This window comes from Anomaloglossus baeobatrachus, chromosome 1 (assembly GCF_048569485.1).
Source record: "Anomaloglossus baeobatrachus isolate aAnoBae1 chromosome 1, aAnoBae1.hap1, whole genome shotgun sequence".
NCBI classification, from domain to species: domain Eukaryota; kingdom Metazoa; phylum Chordata; class Amphibia; order Anura; family Aromobatidae; genus Anomaloglossus; species Anomaloglossus baeobatrachus.
Window position 1 is genome coordinate 595,889,480 of NC_134353.1, and position 21,188 is coordinate 595,910,667.

Here is a 21,188-nt window from a genome sequence, read left to right on the forward strand (position 1 = left end):
CAAAGTACCGACCCGGAGAAGGGAACCTCGCCGGTACTGGCGATAAACCAGAACATTATTACTCACCCGACGATTGTTATGGGCAGTCCGCCACCGTCCGCGCAGCGACCCCCTCACCTCCGTCAGAGACTGAGGAGCCCAAGCCGGGAGCTGCAGCAGCGGAGCAGCTCATCAGTCAGGAGCCTTTCCGGCGGCTGCGCCGACTACCCGGGCAGTCCCTATCGGAATACATCCAGGCTAAGAGGGCTGAGTGGCAACGGGCCTTCCACCCGGAATGAGTATCGAGACCGGAGGATGGCGGGACTGTTTTGTTTGAAGCCGGCATGTTTAAGCCGGAGAAAGTTTTATGTTTGAGTTGCATATTCCGGAGTGAGCCTGCTTGCTGGACTGAGCCAGGGGCTCCTTCGTGTTATTGAGAGAAAAGCTTCCGTGTTCCTGCGGTGATCGCCAAAGACCGGGTGCGCTGCCAAGCCTCCGGGCACACCAAAGACCGGGAGTGCTGCTAAGCCTCCGGGCACACCAAAGACCGGGAGCGCTGCCAAGCCTCCGGGCGCTGGACAGGTTCGCAGTTGATTGAACATGTTTTATGTGGTTTTAACAGTTGTAATTTTAGATTGGAGCCTGGCCAGGAGGCTCAGGTTAAAGAGGGGAGGAGTGTAAGGGGTGGGTAGACCCCTCATCAGGAAGCCTAGTTAACCCGGAAACGTTATTAATAAAAATGTTTTATATTGTATGCATGTATGTTGTTGTCAGGGTACCCCCTAGTGGCCGGGTGGGACGGCTGTCACCACAGTAGGGAGGAGGAGCCGGCAGGTTAGGAGGGAAGAAAGTGTGTTAGACGGGCAGTGGTCTCTGGGACAGAAAAGAGGAAGGAACAGCCAGGGGCAGAGTGTGGCAGCTGAAGTACAGGGAAGCCGGAGAAGACAGGAGCGGGCGGAACCTCGTAGGGTGAAGCAGTCCGGTGTGGGTCCGGGCTGTGGGTAGCCAGAAGTGGGAGCCGGGCGAAGTGAAGTAGTCAGGCAAGTCGCCCACTTGAGGGAACGCTATAGTAGACTCCCCCTCAGCTGAAGGAAGCGCCATAGCATTGTGCTTTATTACTGCCAAGTGTGAAGAACTGCAGAGAATAAAAGATGTTTGTTGTTTGCATTGACCCACGCCTGAAGAGTATTTGTGCGCCGGACAACACCTGCACCACCACACTCTGCCCCACCAAGGCACCTCCTGTCCCCCCAGTGACGGCGACGCCAGGGGTAAGCCTGTCAGAAGGGGCCACGACTACAAGCCCAGAGGCGCCCCTGGCACACCGTTACACAAGTAGCTTCAAGCCATGGGGAGCCAACACCAAGCGCAAGGAGGTAGGTCTCTCAGTTCACAGCACCGCATTGACCCTGGACTTAACTGGGATTGCTGGGGCCCATCATGGCGGAGACCAGTACCCTGAGTGCAGCACCAGAACTGGGAATAAATAGATCGTGACACGCACCTGCTGCCTCAGTCTAGCATTACCGCTCTGGCGCCAGCAGTCGATTATCATCCCTATCATCCTCCCCGGGGCCCGCTCCACCTGTGGGTAGCAGGACCATTTTTGCTGTGACCCCATCAGCCCCGGAGGACATCACCCGCAGCGGTGGCTAATCCCTTGCCGTGTACCACAGGTGGCGTCACGAGACAAACATCCTTCTTCCCCTTTTATTGTACGCCTCGGGGCCATGAAGCTGGGCAGGGCCACCAGTGACATGCCCAGACCCAACATCACTGGCCCGGCAATGGGTAACAAGTTTAACCCCTTGCCCCGTGGGTGCTACACATACAGTAACAATTATCTGTATAATCCAATATGGGAAATTACACACAATAAAAGGAGAGGTCAGACAGTACGGTATGAGCAAACTGTAACCTGCTCAACACACTGGCTCTACAGCATAAGCCTGAAGCTGTTGTATGCTTGAACAGTGACTGCATAATACTTTCCAAATATGAATTTACACATTGCTTAATAGTTTTGAGAGGTTGTTCCTGGCAGTCCCATTGTCAGAGAGATACTTAAGCCTGCTTTACATGTTGCAATTTCGCATACGATATCGTATGCGATTTGCAACGCCCCCATCGTATGTGTGGCACGTTCAATTTGTTGAACGTGCCGCACAAACGATTAACCCCCATCACATGTACTTACCCGTCCATACGACCTCGATGTGGGCGGCGAACGTCCACTTCCTGGAGTGGGAGGGACGTTCGGCGTTACATCGACGTCACACGGCAGTCGGCCAATATAAGCGGAGGGGAGGAGCTGAGCAGGACGTAAACATCCCGCCCACCTCCTTCCTTATGCATTGTGGGCCGGGAGCCGCAGGATGTAAGTAAGATCTGATCATCGTTCCCGGGGTGTCACACACTGCAATGTGTGCTACCCCGGGTACGATGAACAATCTGACGTGCAATTTTAGAGAAAGGTACGATGTGTATGAGATGAACATTTTAATGTTCAATCGCAATCGCACGTACCTGTCACACACTGCAATGTACCTTACGATGCCGGATGTGCGTCACTTACGACGTGACCCCGCTGTCACATTGTAAGATACATTGCAGCTTGTAAAGCGGGCTTTAGAAAACAGTGGACATGGGTAATTGCCCAGTAGTAATTGTTTGCCACCTCCGAAACCAGCTCCAGTGTTTCACAAGGCCCTTGAAGCTTACAGCTGGGAGGTGAACCTGCACATTGTATATGGATTCGGTGTTAGCTGCACAAGTATAAATTTAACCTTGACAGTAAACAAAGGAGAGAACATATTGTGAGACTAGAGAACAAATGTTTGTGGAACTACAGAGCATTGCATGAAAAGGGAATCATTTTTAAAAGAGTATTCTTTATATAGATATAAAAATGGACTATTTTTACTAAGCTGTTAGTATGATGAACAACAGTTCGGGGCCCAAGCCGACACAACTCAAAGCTTAATTGTCACAAAGTTTATTTAATGGTGCAATAAAATCAATAACTCTTCAATTTCCATGGAAATAAAACATTGGCTGATCTTCATTTCTGAATCTCGTTGCGCTGCCAGTCGTAAATAAACCAATGAAGTATATTAAGTAATTTATAATACACCCTCAGTGGAGGAAAAAAACCTTGGCCCAAATGATGGCGTAGAAATATGAAGTGAGGAATAATTTATGACGCCCATATTCATCTGATTGTGTCCAGGTCAGAATCACCTCTCCTTCTCTCCTGTTCAATGTGTGGGTCTGTTTGACTTCATTTAAGAGCGATCAATTGTAATTTGCCAACCCGGTGTCTTTCTGATAAGAAAACCATTGAAACACTTACTAATCCCGCAAAGGTTGCTCGGCGCTCAGTATCCTGAACATGATTTAATGACATTGATTTTGTGTTTTTATTACAGCTCAAAAATGAAATACTTGGTGTTCTTGTTTCCATTGTAACCTGAATCTCATTATGTTTTAAACGATTTTATCAGTAAAATTAGACACGTTTTAGTGATAAAATGGAGGAATAGATTAACCTTAGCCATACAGTTTATTTGCAAAGTGGTGTTCCAGCTATTTTGTTAATACAGTTGTTTACGTGGGATTGTACATGAGAATACATATTTTTCTTAGCATTGTATGTTTCCCAAGAAGTTGAATCATAACGCTGAATTATTAGTATTACAGTATTCTAATCATACAAAACCTATTATAGCATTGCACATTCGCAGGTCTCTAAAGCAAAACCAAACCCATTCCTGATATTATAAGTGCAATGTGTAGGTGCACATTCACACTGCAGCCATTAACAGACAAAACCTAGGACAAAAAGAATATAAAGATACCTTGTACTAAGTAAATCGGATTAAGTCATAATTATAAAAAAATAGGGTACTTACAGAAATTAGCATTATTTTGAGCAAAATAATGTAAAAGCCGTTCCAAATCGACACGGTGTACCCAATCAAGATGGTGCCTAACTGTAGTAACTCACCTCACTATGTACCAGCAGACATAAAAATAAATGATCGACAGATCAGGACCTAGACCTGATTGTGGAACGCTAAATGGACAAGGTGTCCAACCCTAAGTTTGCCAAATATAATAAACTAAAGCTATGGGCCAGCATATCTGTTAAGGTGCCTTCACACTTTAGCGATGCAGTAGCGATCCGACCAGCGATCTGACCTGGTCAGGATCGCTGCTGCATCGCTACATGGTCACTGGTGAGCTGTCAAACAGGCAGATCTCACCAGCGACCAGTGACCAGCCCCCAGCCAGCAGCGACGTGCAAGCGACGCTGCGCTTGCACGGAACCGGCGTCTGGAAGCTGAGGACACTGGTAACTAAGGTAAACATCGGGTATGGTTACCCGATGTTTACATTAGTTACCAGCGCACACCGCTTAGCTGTGTGTGCAGGGAGCAGGAGCCGGGACTGGCAGCATGAGAGCTGCGGAGGCTAGTAACGAAGGTAAATATCGGGTAACCACCTTGATTACCCGATGTTTACCTTGGTTACAGCTTACCGCAGGCTGTCAGACGCCGGCTCCTGCTCCCTGGACATTCAGGATTGTTGCTCTCTCGCTGTCACACACAGCGATGTGTGCTTATCAGCGGGAGAGCAACAATAAAAAAACGAACCAGGGCTGTGTGTAACGAGCAGCGATCTCACAGCAGGGGCCAGATCGCTGCTCAGTGTCACACGCAGCGAGATCGCTAATGAGGTCACAAAAACCGTGACTCAGCAGCGATCTCAGTAGCGATCTTGCTGTGTGTGAAGCACCCCTTAGTATAAGTGCCTGTTTACACTGTGGCCAGTAACAGACAAAACCTAAGATAAAAAACAATAAATAGATATCCTGCCATAAGTAGTAGTAATTAGTAATGAGCAAGTACTAAAGTGCATGAGTGCTCATTACTCAAATCGAGCAGGTTGGATCAATTCGGGTAACGAGTATAATGGAATTCAATGGGGAACATTTTTCCAGAAAACCCTAAAAGTGTGGCTTGGGGGAGCCGGAAAATTGCTGTAATGGTATGGGAACAGTATGGAGCAGACGCATGGGCTCCCAGATTGCTGCTGGTAACAAATTTAATGATTAATTTAAAAAAAAAAAAAAAAAAAAAATGATGTCCAGAAAACCCTAAAAGTGTGGCTTGGGGGAGCCGGAAAATTGCTGTAATGGTATGGGAACAGTATGGAGCAGACGCATGGGCTCCCAGATTGCTGCTGGTAACAAATTTAATGATTAATTTAAAAAAAAAAAAAAAAAAAATGATGTCCAGAAAACCCTAAAAGTGTGGCTTGGGGGAGCCGGAAAATTGCTGTAATGGTATGGGAACAGTATGGAGCAGACGCATGGGCTACCAGATTGCTGCTGGTAACAAATTTAATGATTAATTTAAAGAAAAAAAAAAAATGATGTGCCCCCCCCAGTTTTGATGGTCAGCCAAGGTAAAGCAGCTGCCTGCAAGTTGGCATTATAAGGCTGGGAGAGTACATAGATATTGGCCCCTTCCTAGCCTAAAAATACCAGCCACAGCAATCCCAGAATTGGCCCATGACATTAGATGCCCGGCTATTCCCGATTGCTCTGGTACGGTGGCATTGGGGGGTAATATTTTTGGAGGTTGATGTCAGCTGTGTATCCTCTACTGTCATCAAGTCAAGGTATTAGTAGTGGAAAGGCATCTGTCAGACACTCCTTTTAATAACCCAGTAAGTGAAATGAAAAAAAGACACACAAAAATACTTTATTTGAATAAAGACTCCCCCATTCACTCATTTATTATCAAACATATTCCCACAAAGCTCCGTCGTAGTCATGAAAATGTTTTCTTTTGACATATTGTACTTCATGTTAGTGGTAAAATTAGGATGATATTTTTTGAGTTTATTTGTGAAAATATTGTAGATTTGGCAAAAATTTGAAAAATTTAAATTTTTATGCCCTTAAGGGATGACACAAAATAGTTAATAAATAACATTTCCCACATGTCTATTTTAGATCAGCACCATTTTTGAAACCTAATTTTTACAATAAAATTGACAAAACCATTTTTAGGGACCACATCACATTTGAAATGACTGTAGGAGGCCTATGTGACAGAAAATACCCAAAAGTGACAGTATTTTAAAAATTGCACCTCTCAAACTGCTCAAAACCACATCTAAGAAGTTTAGTAACCCTTCAGGTGCTTCACAGGAACTAAAGCATTGTGGAAGGAAAAAAAGATAAAGTATTACTTTTTTTCACAAAAATATTACCTTCTCTCAAAATGTTGCATTTTCACAAGGGGAACAGGAATTTGTACCATACATTTTGTTGTGCCATTCTCTCTGAGTACACTGATACTCCATATGTGATGGGAAACTACTGTTTAAACACATGGCAGGGCTCTAAAGGGAAGGAGCGCCATGTGACATTTTAATACAAAATTGGCTGTTATCGTTAGCGAATATATTGTTGCATTTGGAGAGCCCCTCATATGCCTAAATCATAGACACCCCCACAAGTGACCCCATTTTGGAAACTAAACCCCTCAAGGAATTTACCTAGATGTGTGTTGAGCACCTTGAATCCACAGGTGCTTCACAGAATTTTATAACGTTGAGCTGTGAAAAAGACAAAAAAAAATAAAGTTGTTTTAACCCCAATTTTTTTTTTATTTTTACAAGGGTAATAATAGAAAATGGACCATACAATTTGTTGTCCAATTTCTCTTGCGTACAGGGATTCTCCATATGTAGTGGAAAACCACTGTTTGGGCGCACAGCAGGGCTTGGAAAGAAAGGAGTGCTATTTAAATTTTGGAGCGTGAAAATTGTCTGGAATACAGTGGACCCATGTCAAATTTGCAGAGCCCCTGAGGTGCCTAAACAGTGTAAATCCCCCAGAAGTGACCCCATTTTAGAAACTATACTCTAGACTGGAAATCTGTGTAGATAGAAGAGAGATAAGGGGGTGGAGTTCTGCCTCTAGCTCCTCCTTTTAGCTCCTCCCTCCCCTTGTCATAAACTCATCATTAACAACTGCCATCTCCTATCACAGTAATGGGAAAAGCTTCACTGAATACAGATTTTACTTCAGAATTGAGAATTTTGTTAATAACTGATCAATTCTGTCAGAGAAAGAAGCAAATTTGTCTGATAAGAAATATTATAAAATGGCTTATTTTCATGTGTTCTATTGATTTATGGAATAAAAATTAAAAGAATGGTTAAGCTTTAAGGGACTAGAGGCAGATACTGGCCATATAACACAGCCGGCATCTTGCCTGTGTGAAGTGGGATTTGCTCCTGAGCCTTCTCCATATACCTTGACTTGCTCCATTATGTATATTTCTTTTCAGGCGTTAAGTATGGCAGCACCTCTTTTGTCCAAGTCGGTGTCCTGTATTCAGTTTACTAATGTGGTGCTGAGCTGCAGTACCAGACACAGTCCATGCATGTGCAGATATCTTTTTCTAATCTCATAAAACTCCTTTAAACTCTTTGCACACCACCTATGAACATAATTCAGAAATGCTTTTTATTTCTCTTTATATAATACAAGTGGATATTACTGCAGATGTTTCTCTGACCACGCACTCGTCCAGTCACCTGACCGCTGTAGCCAATCATAGGCCTCAGCAGTCCTGTTGATATCCCGTGTTCTTTGATGGATCCATCAGGGTGATGGAAGGTGAATATGACTCTGTATGTTATATTAAAAACACCCGTGCCTAAAAAGAAATTAGCATCAAGCAACATGTTTAAAGGAAACATTATAGATGAACTTGTTTGCACTTACTCTGGTTGGATTTAATAAAAACATCACAATCTTCTCATCATCTGTGCGCCAAAGTATTTTCTAATGCTTTATAATTTATGTCCTTCTTATTAAAGCTTAATATTTTTGGAAGTTGGAGTGGGTTTTTTTTAGATTTGGCTATCTTAGGAGGATATCTGTTTGTGCAGGTAACTATTACTGTGAAGAATTATTAGACAACTTAATAAAAACCAAATATATTCCCATCTCACTTGTTTATTTTCACCAGGTAAACCAATATAACTGCACAAAATTTAGAAATAAACATTTCTGACAGGCAAAAACAAAACCCCAAAAAAATTAGTGACCAATATAGCCACCTTTCTTTATGATGACACTCAGCAGCCTATCATCCATAGATTCTGTCAGTTGCTTGATCTGTTTACGATCAACATTGCATGCAGCAGCTACCATAGCCTCTCAGACACTGTTCCGAGACTGTTTTCCCTCCCTGTAGATCTCACATTTTATGAGGGACCACAGGTTCTCTATGGGGTTCAGATCAGGTGACCAAGGGGGCTATGTCATTATTTTTTCCTCTTTTAGACCTTTACTTTGCCAGCCACGCTGTGGAGTAGTTGAATGCATGTGATGGAGCATTGTCCTGCATGAAAATCATATATTTTTTTTAACGATACCGACTTCTTCCTGTACCACTGCTTGAAGAAGCAGTAGGTCTGGGAGTTGAGCTTCACTCCATCCTCAACCCGAAAAAGTCCCACAAGTTCATCTTTGATGATACCAGCCCATACTAGTACCCCTCCTCCACCTTGCTGGCGTCTGAGTCGGAGTGGAGCTCTCTGCCCTTTACTGATCAGCCTCTGGCCCATCAAGAGTCACTCTCATTTCATCAGTCCATAAAACCTTTGAAAAATCATTCTTAAGATATTGCTTGGCCCAGTCTTGACGTTTTATCTTATGTTTCTTGTTCAAAGGTGGTCGTTTTTCAGCCTTCCTTACCTTGGCCATTTCCCTGAGCATGGCTTACCTTGTGCTTTTTGATACTCCAGTAACGTAGTAGCTTTGAAATATGGCCAAACTGGTGGAAAATGGCATCTTGGCAGCTTCACGTTTGATTTTCCTCAATTCATGGGCAGTAATTTTGTGTGGAAAGGAAAAAGAGGGCGATCCGGCACAAATCCTCCTTATGTTAAAACATCCAAGGCTTTATTTAGACATCATTAAAAACATCGTGAAGACCGAAATCCACTTAGATGGTACAAGTAAGGGTCATGATAGCTTTACGCGTTTCGGACTATTATTAAAAACAAACAAGTCCTTAATCATAAGTGTCTCATGAAACCAGCAGAGCTACTAAAATAGACTAATCTGTTGAGTGAGGAAGAGGGAGGGGTAAGGATATGCTAATTACATTCCTAAATTTTAGTAATTTTGCGCCATTTTTGCCCAACATGCTTCTTGCAAACCTGTTGGCTATTTGCCATGAAACGCTTTATTGTTCAGTGATCACACTTCAAAAGTTTGGCAATTTCAAGACTGCTGCATCCCTCTGCAAGACATCTCACAATTTTGAACTTTCAGAGACCGTCAAATCTCTCTTCTGACCCATTTTGCCAAATGAAAGGAAGTTGCCTAATAAGTTTGCACCCCTTATATAGGGTGTTGATGTCATTACACCACACTCCTCCTCATTACTGAGATGCACATCACCTGATTTACTTAATTGGTAGTTGGCTCTCAAGCCTATACAGCTTGGAGTAGGACAACATGTATAAAATGTATCATGTGATCAAAATACTCATTTGACTAATAATTCTGCACACAGTGTATACACTTACCTTTCAGCATCTTTACCATTTACCAATACCACTCCACAATCTCTCAATGCATCTCTATGAGAGCCAGAAGAAGATTCTTAAAGAGTTGTATTGATTTGTGACCTCTGGCACATGAAACACTGGAGCGCGCTAGTAGGTCACAAATCACTTGAATTTTATGGAGCGGCGGCAAAAGCGATTGAAGCCGCCAGAAGGTGAGTATCAGACAGGGGGCAGGGACTTGCATTGAAAGCACCACTCCAGCGATGTAATAAAAAAAAATCTGGAGTGGTGCTTTAATCTTGCAGATTACACACTGCTTGGGTATTTCTTTGGCCCACAGATATGTCCATGTTGTGAATAGAACCATACACTTGCCTTTATGTGTGTAAGTGTGGGTTATGGTATAGGAAATGGGAGTGTGTTGTAAAGATCCAAAACGTGTCGTCTTTAAAAACTGAAATTTTATGGAAAATTGCCAAACAACTGATCTTTGTCAGACAAATATTCACTAAATGTTTTTCTAATAAATTATTCACTTTTTTATCAGAAAAACAACACTTAAGATTCCCCATATACATCAGACTAATGTCGGCTAAATAAAAACAAAAAAATGAGCCGGAGTATGAGATGGTATACATGGAGCTTGTGAGCTCATGTTCACACTGGCCATTAGACAAAGAGAAACCAAGGGAAAAATTGTGAAAACATACCCTGCTGTAACTAAATAAAAGCATAGTGCATATAAACATAGGGTACTTAGTAAACACTGTTTTTGATCAAAAAAAGCATAAAGCTATCCCACCAACGCCAAGGTGTACCCAGTTGGGATAGTACCTACACTCTCTAATATTAAAACCTTACCATGGGTCTAAAATAGGCCTCAATGTGGCTAAGGGCTGAGAGCGACCGGGTCCCAACAGGACACACACAGTCAGGGGGATTCACAGAATTAAATGTCCAGCTCACCAAGAGGGAGGGCCACACCCCATTTGTACTGAATACAAAAAAACTACATAAAAACAAAAAAATGAGCCGGAGTATGAGATGGTATACATGGAGCTTGTGAGCTCATGTTCACACTGGCCATTAGACAAAGAGAAACCAAGGGAAAAATTGTGAAAACATACCCTGCTGTAACTAAATAAAAGCATAGTGCATATAAACATAGGGTACTTAGTAAACACTGTTTTTGATCAAAAAAAGCATAAAGCTATCCCACCAACGCCAAGGTGTACCCAGTTGGGATAGTACCTACACTCTCTAATATTAAAACCTTACCATGGGTCTAAAATAGGCCTCAATGTGGCTAAGGGCTGAGAGCGACCGGGTCCCAACAGGACACACACAGTCAGGGGGATTCACAGAATTAAATGTCCAGCTCACCAAGAGGGAGGGCCACACCCCATTTGTACTGAATACAAAAAAACTACATAAAAACAAAAAAATGAGCCGGAGTATGAGATGGTATACATGGAGCTTGTGAGCTCATGTTCACACTGGCCATTAGACAAAGAGAAACCAAGGGAAAAATTGTGAAAACATACCCTGCTGTAACTAAATAAAAGCATAGTGCATATAAACATAGGGTACTTAGTAAACACTGTTTTTGATCAAAAAAAGCATAAAGCTATCCCACCAACGCCAAGGTGTACCCAGTTGGGATAGTACCTACACTCTCTAATATTAAAACCTTACCATGGGTCTAAAATAGGCCTCAATGTGGCTAAGGGCTGAGAGCGACCGGGTCCCAACAGGACACACACAGTCAGGGGGATTCACAGAATGAAATGTCCAGCTCACCAAGAGGGAGGGCCACACCCCATTTGTACTGAATACAAAAAAACTACATAAAAACAAAAAAATGAGCCGGAGTATGAGATGGTATACATGGAGCTTGTGAGCTCATGTTCACACTGGCCATTAGACAAAGAGAAACCAAGGGAAAAATTGTGAAAACATACCCTGCTGTAACTAAATAAAAGCATAGTGCATATAAACATAGGGTTCTTAGTAAACACTGTTTTTGATCAAAAAAAGCATAAAGCTATCCCACCAACACCAAGGTGTACCCAGTTGGGATAGTACCTACACTCTCTAATATTAAAACCTTACCATGGGTCTAAAATAGGCCTCAATGTGCCTAAGGGCTGAGAGCGACCGGGTCCCAACAGGACACACACAGTCAGGGGGATTCACAGAATGAAATGTCCAGCTCACCAAGAGGGAGGGCCACACCCCATTTGTACTGAATACAAAAAAACTACATAAAAAAAAAAAAATGAGCCGGAGTATGAGATGGTATACATGGAGCTTGTGAGCTCATGTTCACACTGGCCATTAGACAAAGAGAAACCAAGGGAAAATTGTGAAAACATACCCTGCTGTAACTAAATAAAAGCATAGTGCATATAAACATAGGGTACTTAGTAAACACTGTTTTTGATCAAAAAAAGCATAAAGCTATCCCACCAACGCCAAGGTGTACCCAGTTGGGATAGTACCTACACTCTCTAATATTAAAACCTTACCATGGGTCTAAAATAGGCCTCAATGTGGCTAAGGGCTGAGAGCGACCGGGTCCCAACAGGACACACACAGTCAGGGGGATTCACAGAATGAAATGTCCAGCTCACCAAGAGGGAGGGCCACACCCCATTTGTACTGAATACAAAAAAACTACATAAAAACAAAAAAATGAGCCGGAGTATGAGATGGTATACATGGAGCTTGTGAGCTCATGTTCACACTGGCCATTAGACAAAGAGAAACCAAGGGAAAAATTGTGAAAACATACCCTGCTGTAACTAAATAAAAGCATAGTGCATATAAACATAGGGTACTTAGTAAACACTGTTTTTGATCAAAAAAAGCATAAAGCTATCCCACCAACGCCAAGGTGTACCCAGTTGGGATAGTACCTACACTCTCTAATATTAAAACCTTACCATGGGTCTAAAATAGGCCTCACCCTCGCCCTCTTGGTGAGCTGGACATTTCATTCTGTGAATCCCCCTGACTGTGTGTGTTCTGTTGGGACCCGGTCGCTCTCAGCCCTTAGCCACATTGAGGCCTATTTTAGACCCATGGTAAGGTTTTAATATTAGAGAGTGTAGGTACTATCCCAACTGGGTACACCTTGGCGTTGGTGGGATAGCTTTATGCTTTTTTTGATCAAAAACAGTGTTTACTAAGTACCCTATGTTTATATGCACTATGCTTTTATTTAGTTACAGCAGGGTATGTTTTCACAATTTTTCCCTTGGTTTCTCTTAATGTCGGCTAAAGCCACTGATTTTCAACAGATTTGTCTGGAAGTGTACTGCGTATGAGGGTCCTGGATAACTGATTGTAAGGGGTGTTAAGGATCTGGCATGTCTGATTTTGGGCTGCCAATACTTTTGTTCTTCTTGAGATAAGCAGCCACCAGAGATGTCTATTGGTGGCTCTCTCATAGAGAACACAGGTGCGCTCAGCAAACAAGGAACAGGAAGGTTGGGGCAGTTGTTTATAGCAACCAGTCATGTTGTTACTTTCATATTCTAAAACTCCTTTCTTCCACACATTACTCTTGATAAATACCCTTTAGTGTTGATAATGTGCTCTAGTGTTCAGCTGACAAGTGCAATGCAATATTATGGTCACTACAGAATGCTATGAAACTATTGGCGGCCCTTTTGTGACACTAAGGAAACATGACAGACGCCACCAAAGACCCATATCTGTCAAAAAGATGGTTAGCAGTATTCCTTTCTTCCGCCATTTTCAGGTTCATATCATTTTAGGGATATTAAAGTATTAAAGTCACATATAGAGCTGAATATGTTTAATATTAATCTTGCACACACCAAGAAATCAAGACATTCCGAGGAGAATCATATAAACATGTACCATGTATACCAGATGAGTGAATCCAATCATCACCAAGACAAACCTGCAGCGAAGTATTTATTCTAAATGTTATACTAAGGTGGGTATGATTACCAAACTAACCACGGAGTGATGAAAAATAAAAACAAAGGGTTATTCCTAATTCAGTCCATAATTCTGTCCAGGCTCAGACCACTCGAGGTGGAGCTACAGCGCACTAAGGAATTAAAGGTGAACATGGGAATAATCCTTTAAGGAGTAGCCATGTAAAATATTTGTGTGATTTGTCACACTTTTTCCTTTCACAGCTTGGGTTTGCCACTAACACTCTTGCTAGTAAGCCATCACACATTCTCTAGATGTCTGTTGCTGAAATTCTTCTTGTCTCTTTTAGATTTTCAGTGTTGGATTGGTAGGGTTTGCAGACTGCACTTTAACCTGTCTTCTTCTTTTTAGGTGAATACATTGAAAGAGCTGGACACTGCATGCCCTGTGATGCCTCATGCTATAGGTGCACTGGTCCTGGTAGACATAACTGCATTGGCTGCTCTATTACGAGGTAAGACCATTTCAGGAGGTTTTATTTGGTAAAGGTTTCACGGCTTTGTCCTCACGGGCTCCAATCCTGTTCTTGACACCAAACACCATCTCTTATATGTCGTCGAAATACAGCCATTTGAATGTGACCTAAGATCTCCACAATATTTCATTTAGGAATGTCATATGAGTTATATGAGAAGACATCCAGCAGCCTGTAACCAGCACTCTATTAAAATGAATGGCATAGAAAGCTCTGCTCAATGAAGAACAGTTATCAAATTGGGGATTGGTTCATAAATCATTCTGAAATGTCAAAAAAAATGTCAGAAAACCCATTTAAGGACCTATGAAATTTTCCAGACTCTGTGTCACAGTGACGTTTCATATTCATTCAGCCCTCATAGATCAAAACCTCTATTTGTAGAGGTAAAACACATAAAGTGCAGTAGGCGTATTTGATTTGTCTGGTGAAATAATCCTTTCATTGAGTGACTTTGCACATTTAAGACGTTTTTCAATTTAGACTTTGTAAATAGAGACCACAGAGACTAGAGTTAATTTAAGGTTAAGGGGCCCCATGGAAAAATAGTTCTTCCATCATTTTAACATAGATCAACGTGATTTTCTTCTCCGACTTAAACTTTGAGAATTTCTTCTCATAATCTGAAGAAAAATAATAAAGAGACCAATTTTATATATCCAATTAGAGCCAAGATATTACCTTATTTCTCCCCAAATGCTTCACCTTTACCCTCAGAAAACATCAAAGTGACACTTGTCAAACTATGTTTAGCCTTGCAATGTCCACGAGTCTTTAATATCTGCAAAGACCCGAAAAGTTAGAATTGTCAGGATATCACTTTAGTTTCTGCCTTTGAATGTATCATTTATTGTAAGTGTTCATGAAAGGTTTAAGTGTGCCAATTGTGGGACGTTTCATGGAAAACTATCTTTAGCTAAATGTGGATTTAAATAAAACTTATGAAATTTGTTCATTAACATTTTATGTATTTAAAGAAAAAGACTGATGGCACTTCCTATCTTTCTAATGTGAACAGGTGCAAACTGAATACGAAACATGGTAAAAAAAGGAGACAGTTGTACTCTGCATGGCTAAGATATATGGAACAATGAATATGGGAATATAGACATGCATTAGGCTGTGTGCGCTCTGCACCGCACCTAAAAGGTGCGCTTCAGAGCGCAGCTGAAAAGCTCCGTTCTGAAGTGCATGGTGCCGGCAGAGTACGTGCGCTCTGCCTGCAGCTACTGCCATAGACAGAGCAGGGGCTGCCGGCAAAGCGCACGGAAGAAGTGACATGTCACTTCTTAGAACGCGCGCTTCGGGCAGCAGCCGAAGCGCTGCGCTCTAAGACACCACCTGCGCACGGGACGCAGGACGCATGCAGTTACGCTGCGCTACAAAGCGCAGCGTAACTGCATGAATTACGCACACGTGCGCACATAGCCTTACTGCTATAAAAAAACATAAAAAAATTAGGATGCTTAACACATAAAATTGGCCAGATTTTATGTGCGCCCAACAGCCAGCGGCAATGCGACCTCATTTTTGTTGGGTCCCTATCAAACTAATGCCTCTTTGTTGATTTTTTGTATTCAGTTCAGAGAGGACTCCACACATTACATTTGAGATGATGGCACAAATATGTCTAAATCGCTGTCTCCTTTGCCAAGATAATACATCCACCTCACAGGTGTGACATATCAAGATGCTGATTAGACAGCATGATAATTGCACAGGTGTGCCTAAAGGCCCCGTCACACTAAGCAACATCGCTAGCAACATCGCTGCTAACGAACAACTTTTGTGACGTAGCAGCGATGTTGCTAGCGATGTTGCTGTGTGTGACATCCAGCAACAACCTGGCCCCTGCTGTGAGGTCATTGGTTGTTGCTGAATGTCCTGGGCCATTTTTTAGTTGTTGCTCTCCCGCTGTGAAGCACAGATCGCTGTGTGTGACAGCGAGACAGCAACAACTAAATGTGCAGGCAGCAGGAGCCTGCTTCTGCAGAGGCTGGTAACCACAGTAAACATCGGGTAACCAGGAAGCCCTGTCCTTGGTTACCCGATATTTACCTTTGTTACCAGCCTCCACCGCTCTCACTGTCAGTGCCGGCTCCTGCTCTGTGCACATGTAGCTGCAGGACACATCGGGTTAATTAACCCGATGTGTGCTGTACCTAGGAGAGCAAGGAGCCAGCGCTAAGCATTGTGCGCTGCTCCTTGCTCTGTGCACATTTAGCTGCAGTACACATCGGGTAATTAACCCGATGTGTGCTGTAACTAGGAGAGCAAGGAGCCAGCGCTAAGCGGTGTGCGCTGCTCCCTGCTCTGTGCAGCTGCACCCTGTACTCTATACCCTATATATGTACCCTGTGCAGCTGCACCCGGTGTGCGCTGCGCCCTGCTCTGTGCACATTTAGCTGCAGCACACATCGGGTAATTAACCCGATGTGTGCTGTAACTAGGAGAGCAGGGAGCCAGCGCTCAGTGTGCGCTGCTCCCTGTTCTCTGCACGTGTAGCTGCGTGCGCTGGTAACCAAGGTAAATATCGGGTTGGTTACCCGATATTTACCTTAGTTACCAAGCGCAGCATCTTCCACGCAGCGCTGGGGGCTGGTCACTGGTTGCTGGTGAGCTCACCAGCAACTCGTGTAGCGACGCTCCAACGATCCCTGCCAGGTCAGGTTGCTGGTGGGATCACTGGAGCGTCGCAGTGTGACATCTCACCAGCAACCTCCTAGCAACTTACCAGCGATCCCTATCGTTGTTGGGATCGCTGGTAAGTTGTTTAGTGTGACTGGACCTTTAGGCTGGCCAAAATAAAAGGTCACTCTAAAATGTGCAATTTTACGGTATTGCAGAGGTCAGAAAACCAGTCAGTATCTGATGTGACCACCATTTGCCTCATGCAGTGCAACTCATCTCCTTCACATATAGTTGACCAGATTGTTGATTGTGGAATATTGGTCCACTCCTCTTCAATGGCTGTGAAAAGTTGGGAGCAAAAACAAAAATGTTGTGTTTATATTTCTGTTTGATCTATATACAGTAAATATATGTGTATATGAACATATAGTGATTACAGATGTCATATACAGTGTGTCCACCCATATCCTGTCCACCGCCATTAACTTGAGAACGGCGGCAGCTATAGGCATAGAAGTGGTGTCTAGGTATAGTAAATTAAACATGCGCTACACAATGAAACCACCTATAGCGCCACCTGGTGGAAAACAACGGATTTAGCATTTTTATCTTGAAAATGGAACAAGATAAAGAAAAATAGTGCATTACAAAGTTGTAGGGTATCATCAATTCAATACGAATCGACACCTTGCATACAGAAATGCTATGATTAGAACGTGTAAAACTCAAAAGGCTACGGACGTGAAGCGATACCTCATGGAGACCTTCCTACAAGTCATTGGTTATGGTGGCTGCATGGAGTGGCCTCCACGCTCATCTGACCTGACCCCATTGGACTTCTTTCTGTGAGGTCACATCAAACAGCAGGTGTATGCAACCCCTCCACCAACACTGCAGGACCTACAACGACGTATCACAGATACTTGTGCAAACGTGTTACCTACCATATTGCTCAACGTGCAGCAAGATACAGTATGCTGTCCAGAGTCCAGATGTGCATTGCAGCCGACGGTGGCCACTTAGAGCATCAAAGTTAAATGAGCGCCATATGCGTTACCAGCATTCAATGTTTTGGGGGGTCATGGGCTTCATATCATAGCATTTCTGTATGCAAGGTGTCAATTCGTATTGAATTGATGATGCCCTACAACTTTGTAATTCACTTTTTTTCTCTATCTCGTTCACATAAAAATGCTAACTCCGTTGTTTTCCACCAGGTGGCACTATAGGTGGTTTTATTGTGTAACGCATGGCTACTTTAGTATACCTAGACACCACTTCTATGCCTATAGATGCTGCCGTTCTCAAGTTAATGGCGGTGGACAGGATATGGGTGGACACACTTTATATCTATACAGTCGGGGAAAAAAGTATTCAGTCAGCCACCAATTGTGCATGTTTTCCAACTTAAAAAGATGAAAGACGCCTGTAATTGACTTCATAGGTAGACCACAACTAGGAGAAACAAAATGAGAAAACAAATCCAGAAAATCACCTTGTCTGATTGGTCAAGATTTTATTTGCAAATTATGGTGGAATATAAATATTTGATCAATAACAAAAGTTCATCTCAATATTTTGTTATATATCCTTTGTTGGCAATGACAAAGGTCAAACGTTTTCTGTAAGTCTTCATAAGGTTGGCACACACTGAAGGTGCAAGACTCAAAAATATACAACTAAATAATAGGATAAAGTCTAGTATTCCCATAGCAGTTCTGCTTTTCATTATTCCCTTATACATTGTGACTGGTGTGCAACTCTTTATCCTATTATTTAGTTGTATATTTTTGAGTCTTGCACCTTGTTCACACTATGGTGTTCCAGACATTCATTCTTTAAAGATTATGAGGTGAGGCACTGTTAGGGTCAGTCACCCCGCTTCTCGTTCACCGATCCAGTCTTTCAGTGGCAGCTCAGTTGAGTTAACAGAGCTGTATCTCCTGTCCAGGTGTGCCCCATTCGTGCACAGACAGTCACCTGCAGAATCCTCTCTGTGCAGTAAAAAAGAGAGGTCCTATTTGCCGACATGTGTTACGTTAACACCGCCTTGTATGTTTTGTGTTCTCTGAAGCTGTGTCGTCCGTCCACTTGTCCTTCTGTAGCTTTACCACCTGCTCAAGGGACCTTGGGAGACGTTAAACCTTATATTAGTTTTAGCTCTAACTATCCTCCCACGTAACACCACCCCCATGTTTCACAGAAGGTATGGTGTTCTTTAGATGCAACTCAGTATTGTCTCCTCCAAACACAACGAGTTGTGTTTCTACCAAACAGTTCTACTTTAGTTTCATTAGACGATATGACATTTTCCCAATAGTCTTCTGGATAATCCAAATGCTCCCTAGCAAACTTCAGACGAGCCCCGACATGTACTGGCTTAAGCAGGGGGAGACGTGTGGCACTGCAAGATCTGAGTCCCTGGCGGCGTAGTGTGTAACTGATGGTAGCTTTTGTTATGGTGGTCCCAGATCTATGCAGGTCATTCACTAGGTTTCCCCATGTGGTGCTGGGATTTTTGCTCACCGTTCTTGTGATCATTTTGACTTCACAGGGTGAGATCTTGCGTGGAGCGCCAGATCGAGGGAGAATATCAGTGGTCTTGTATGTCTTCCATTTTCTTATTATTGCTCCCACAATTGATTTAATCACACCAAGCTGCTTTCCTATTGCAGATTCAGTCTTCCCAGCCTGGTGCAGGGCTACTATTTTGTTTCTGGTGTCCTTTGACAGCTCTTTGGTCTTTACCATAGTGGAGCTTGGAGTGTTAGGGTACCGTCACACTTTAGCGACGCAGCAGCGATCCCACCAGCGATCTGAGCTGGTCAGGATCGCTGCTGCATTGCTACGTGGTCGCTGGTGAGCTGTCAAACAGGCAGATCTCACCAGCGACCAGTGACCAGCCCCCAGCCAACAGCGACGTGCAAGCGACGCTGCGCTTGCACGGAGCCGGCGTCTGGAAGCTGCGGACACTGGTAACTAAGGTAAACATCGGGTATGGTTACCCGATGTTTACCTTAGTTACCAGCGCACACCGCTTAGCTTAGCGTGTGCAGGGAGCAGGAGCCAGCACTGGCAGTGTGAGAGCTGCGGAGGCTGGTAACGAAGGTAAATATCGGGTAACCACCTTGGTTACCCGATGTTTACCTTGGTTACAGCTTACCGCAGGCTGTCAGATGCTGGCTCCTGCTCCCTGCACATTCAGGATTGTTGCTCTCTCGCTGTCACACACAGCGATGTGTGCTTATCAGCGGGAGAGCAACAATAAAAAAACGAACCAGGGCTGTGTGTAACGAGCAGCGATCTCACAGCAGGGGCGGGATCGCTGCTCAGTGTCACACACAGCGAGATCGCTAATGAGGTCACTGCTGCGTCACAAAAACCGTGACTCAGCAGCAATCTCGCTGTGTGTGAAGTACCCCTTACTGTTTGAGGTTTTGGACAGGTGTCTTTTATACTGATAACAAGTTCAAATAGGTGCCATTACTACAGGTAATAATATAATAATAACATTTATTTATATAGCACTATTAATGCTATAGTGCTTTACATACAATTGCAACACTCTCACCATTGGGGCTCACAATCTAAGTTCCATATCAGTATGTTTTTGGAGTGTGAGACACAGGGAGAACATACTAACTCCTTGCAGATGTTGTCCTTGGTGGGATTTGAACCCAGGACCCCAGCGCTGCAAGACTGCAGTGCTAACCACTGAGCCACCATGTCACCCCAATGATGGATGACAGAGGAGCCTTTTAACAAAGAAGTTACAGGTCTGTGAAAGCCAGAAATCTTGCATGTTTTTAGGTGACTAAATAAATACTTATTTTCCACCATAATTTGCAAACAAAATCTAGCAAAATCAGACAAGGTGATTTTCTGGATTTGTTTTCTCATTTTGTCTCTCATAGTTGTGATCTACCTATCATGCCAATTACAGACCTCTCTCATTTTTTTAAGTGGGAGAACTTGCACAATTGGTGGCTGACTAAATACTTTTTTCCCCACTGTATATATATAGATGTGACGCCCTGGCAAAACCAGGTAGTCACAAATAGGCCCCCGCATTGCACCGTTCCCTCACTAGGAAACATACAGCCAACCAGAAACCCTAGTCACCCCCCTTAGGGAAAGATAGACAAACCAGTGGGCGTGACCAGGCGGTTGGGACACGCCCACCCAGGGGTCCAGACAGCCCAAGGCGGGAAAGCTAAGCAAATTAGTCTACAGTTGAGTGGAGAGGAGTGTGGGCTGGAGCTAAGTGTAGCTCCAGCAGGAAAGTTCAAGTTGAACGGTACCAGGGTTGGAGCCCTGGTGCCACTGGCTAGGAGGCAGATGGTGATCTCCGTCAGCAGGAGACGGGAAGACGGCTCGGCAGAACCGAGGTGGACCGGGACAGGGTTGTAGCTCGCCGGTACCAACACGGGGAACCGACCCGGAAACCGTAGCACAAAGGGGGGTACTCAGACCCTGAAGCCAGAACCGGAAACAAGCGGACTTGTTAATTTACCGATTGAGGCCA

The 21,188-nt window shown here is 43.6% G+C and overlaps 1 protein-coding gene across 1 annotated transcript in view; it reads left to right on the forward strand.

Annotated features, from left to right (window-relative positions):
• PCSK5 (proprotein convertase subtilisin/kexin type 5) overlaps nt 1-21,188 on the forward strand; it is an 883,213-nt gene that overhangs the window by 592,739 nt on the left and 269,286 nt on the right. Inside the window, exon 21 of the mRNA XM_075318085.1 lies at nt 13,909-14,011. Within this exon, the coding sequence (XP_075174200.1) occupies nt 13,909-14,011 (103 nt within the window). The remainder of the gene's footprint in view (nt 1-13,908; nt 14,012-21,188) is intronic.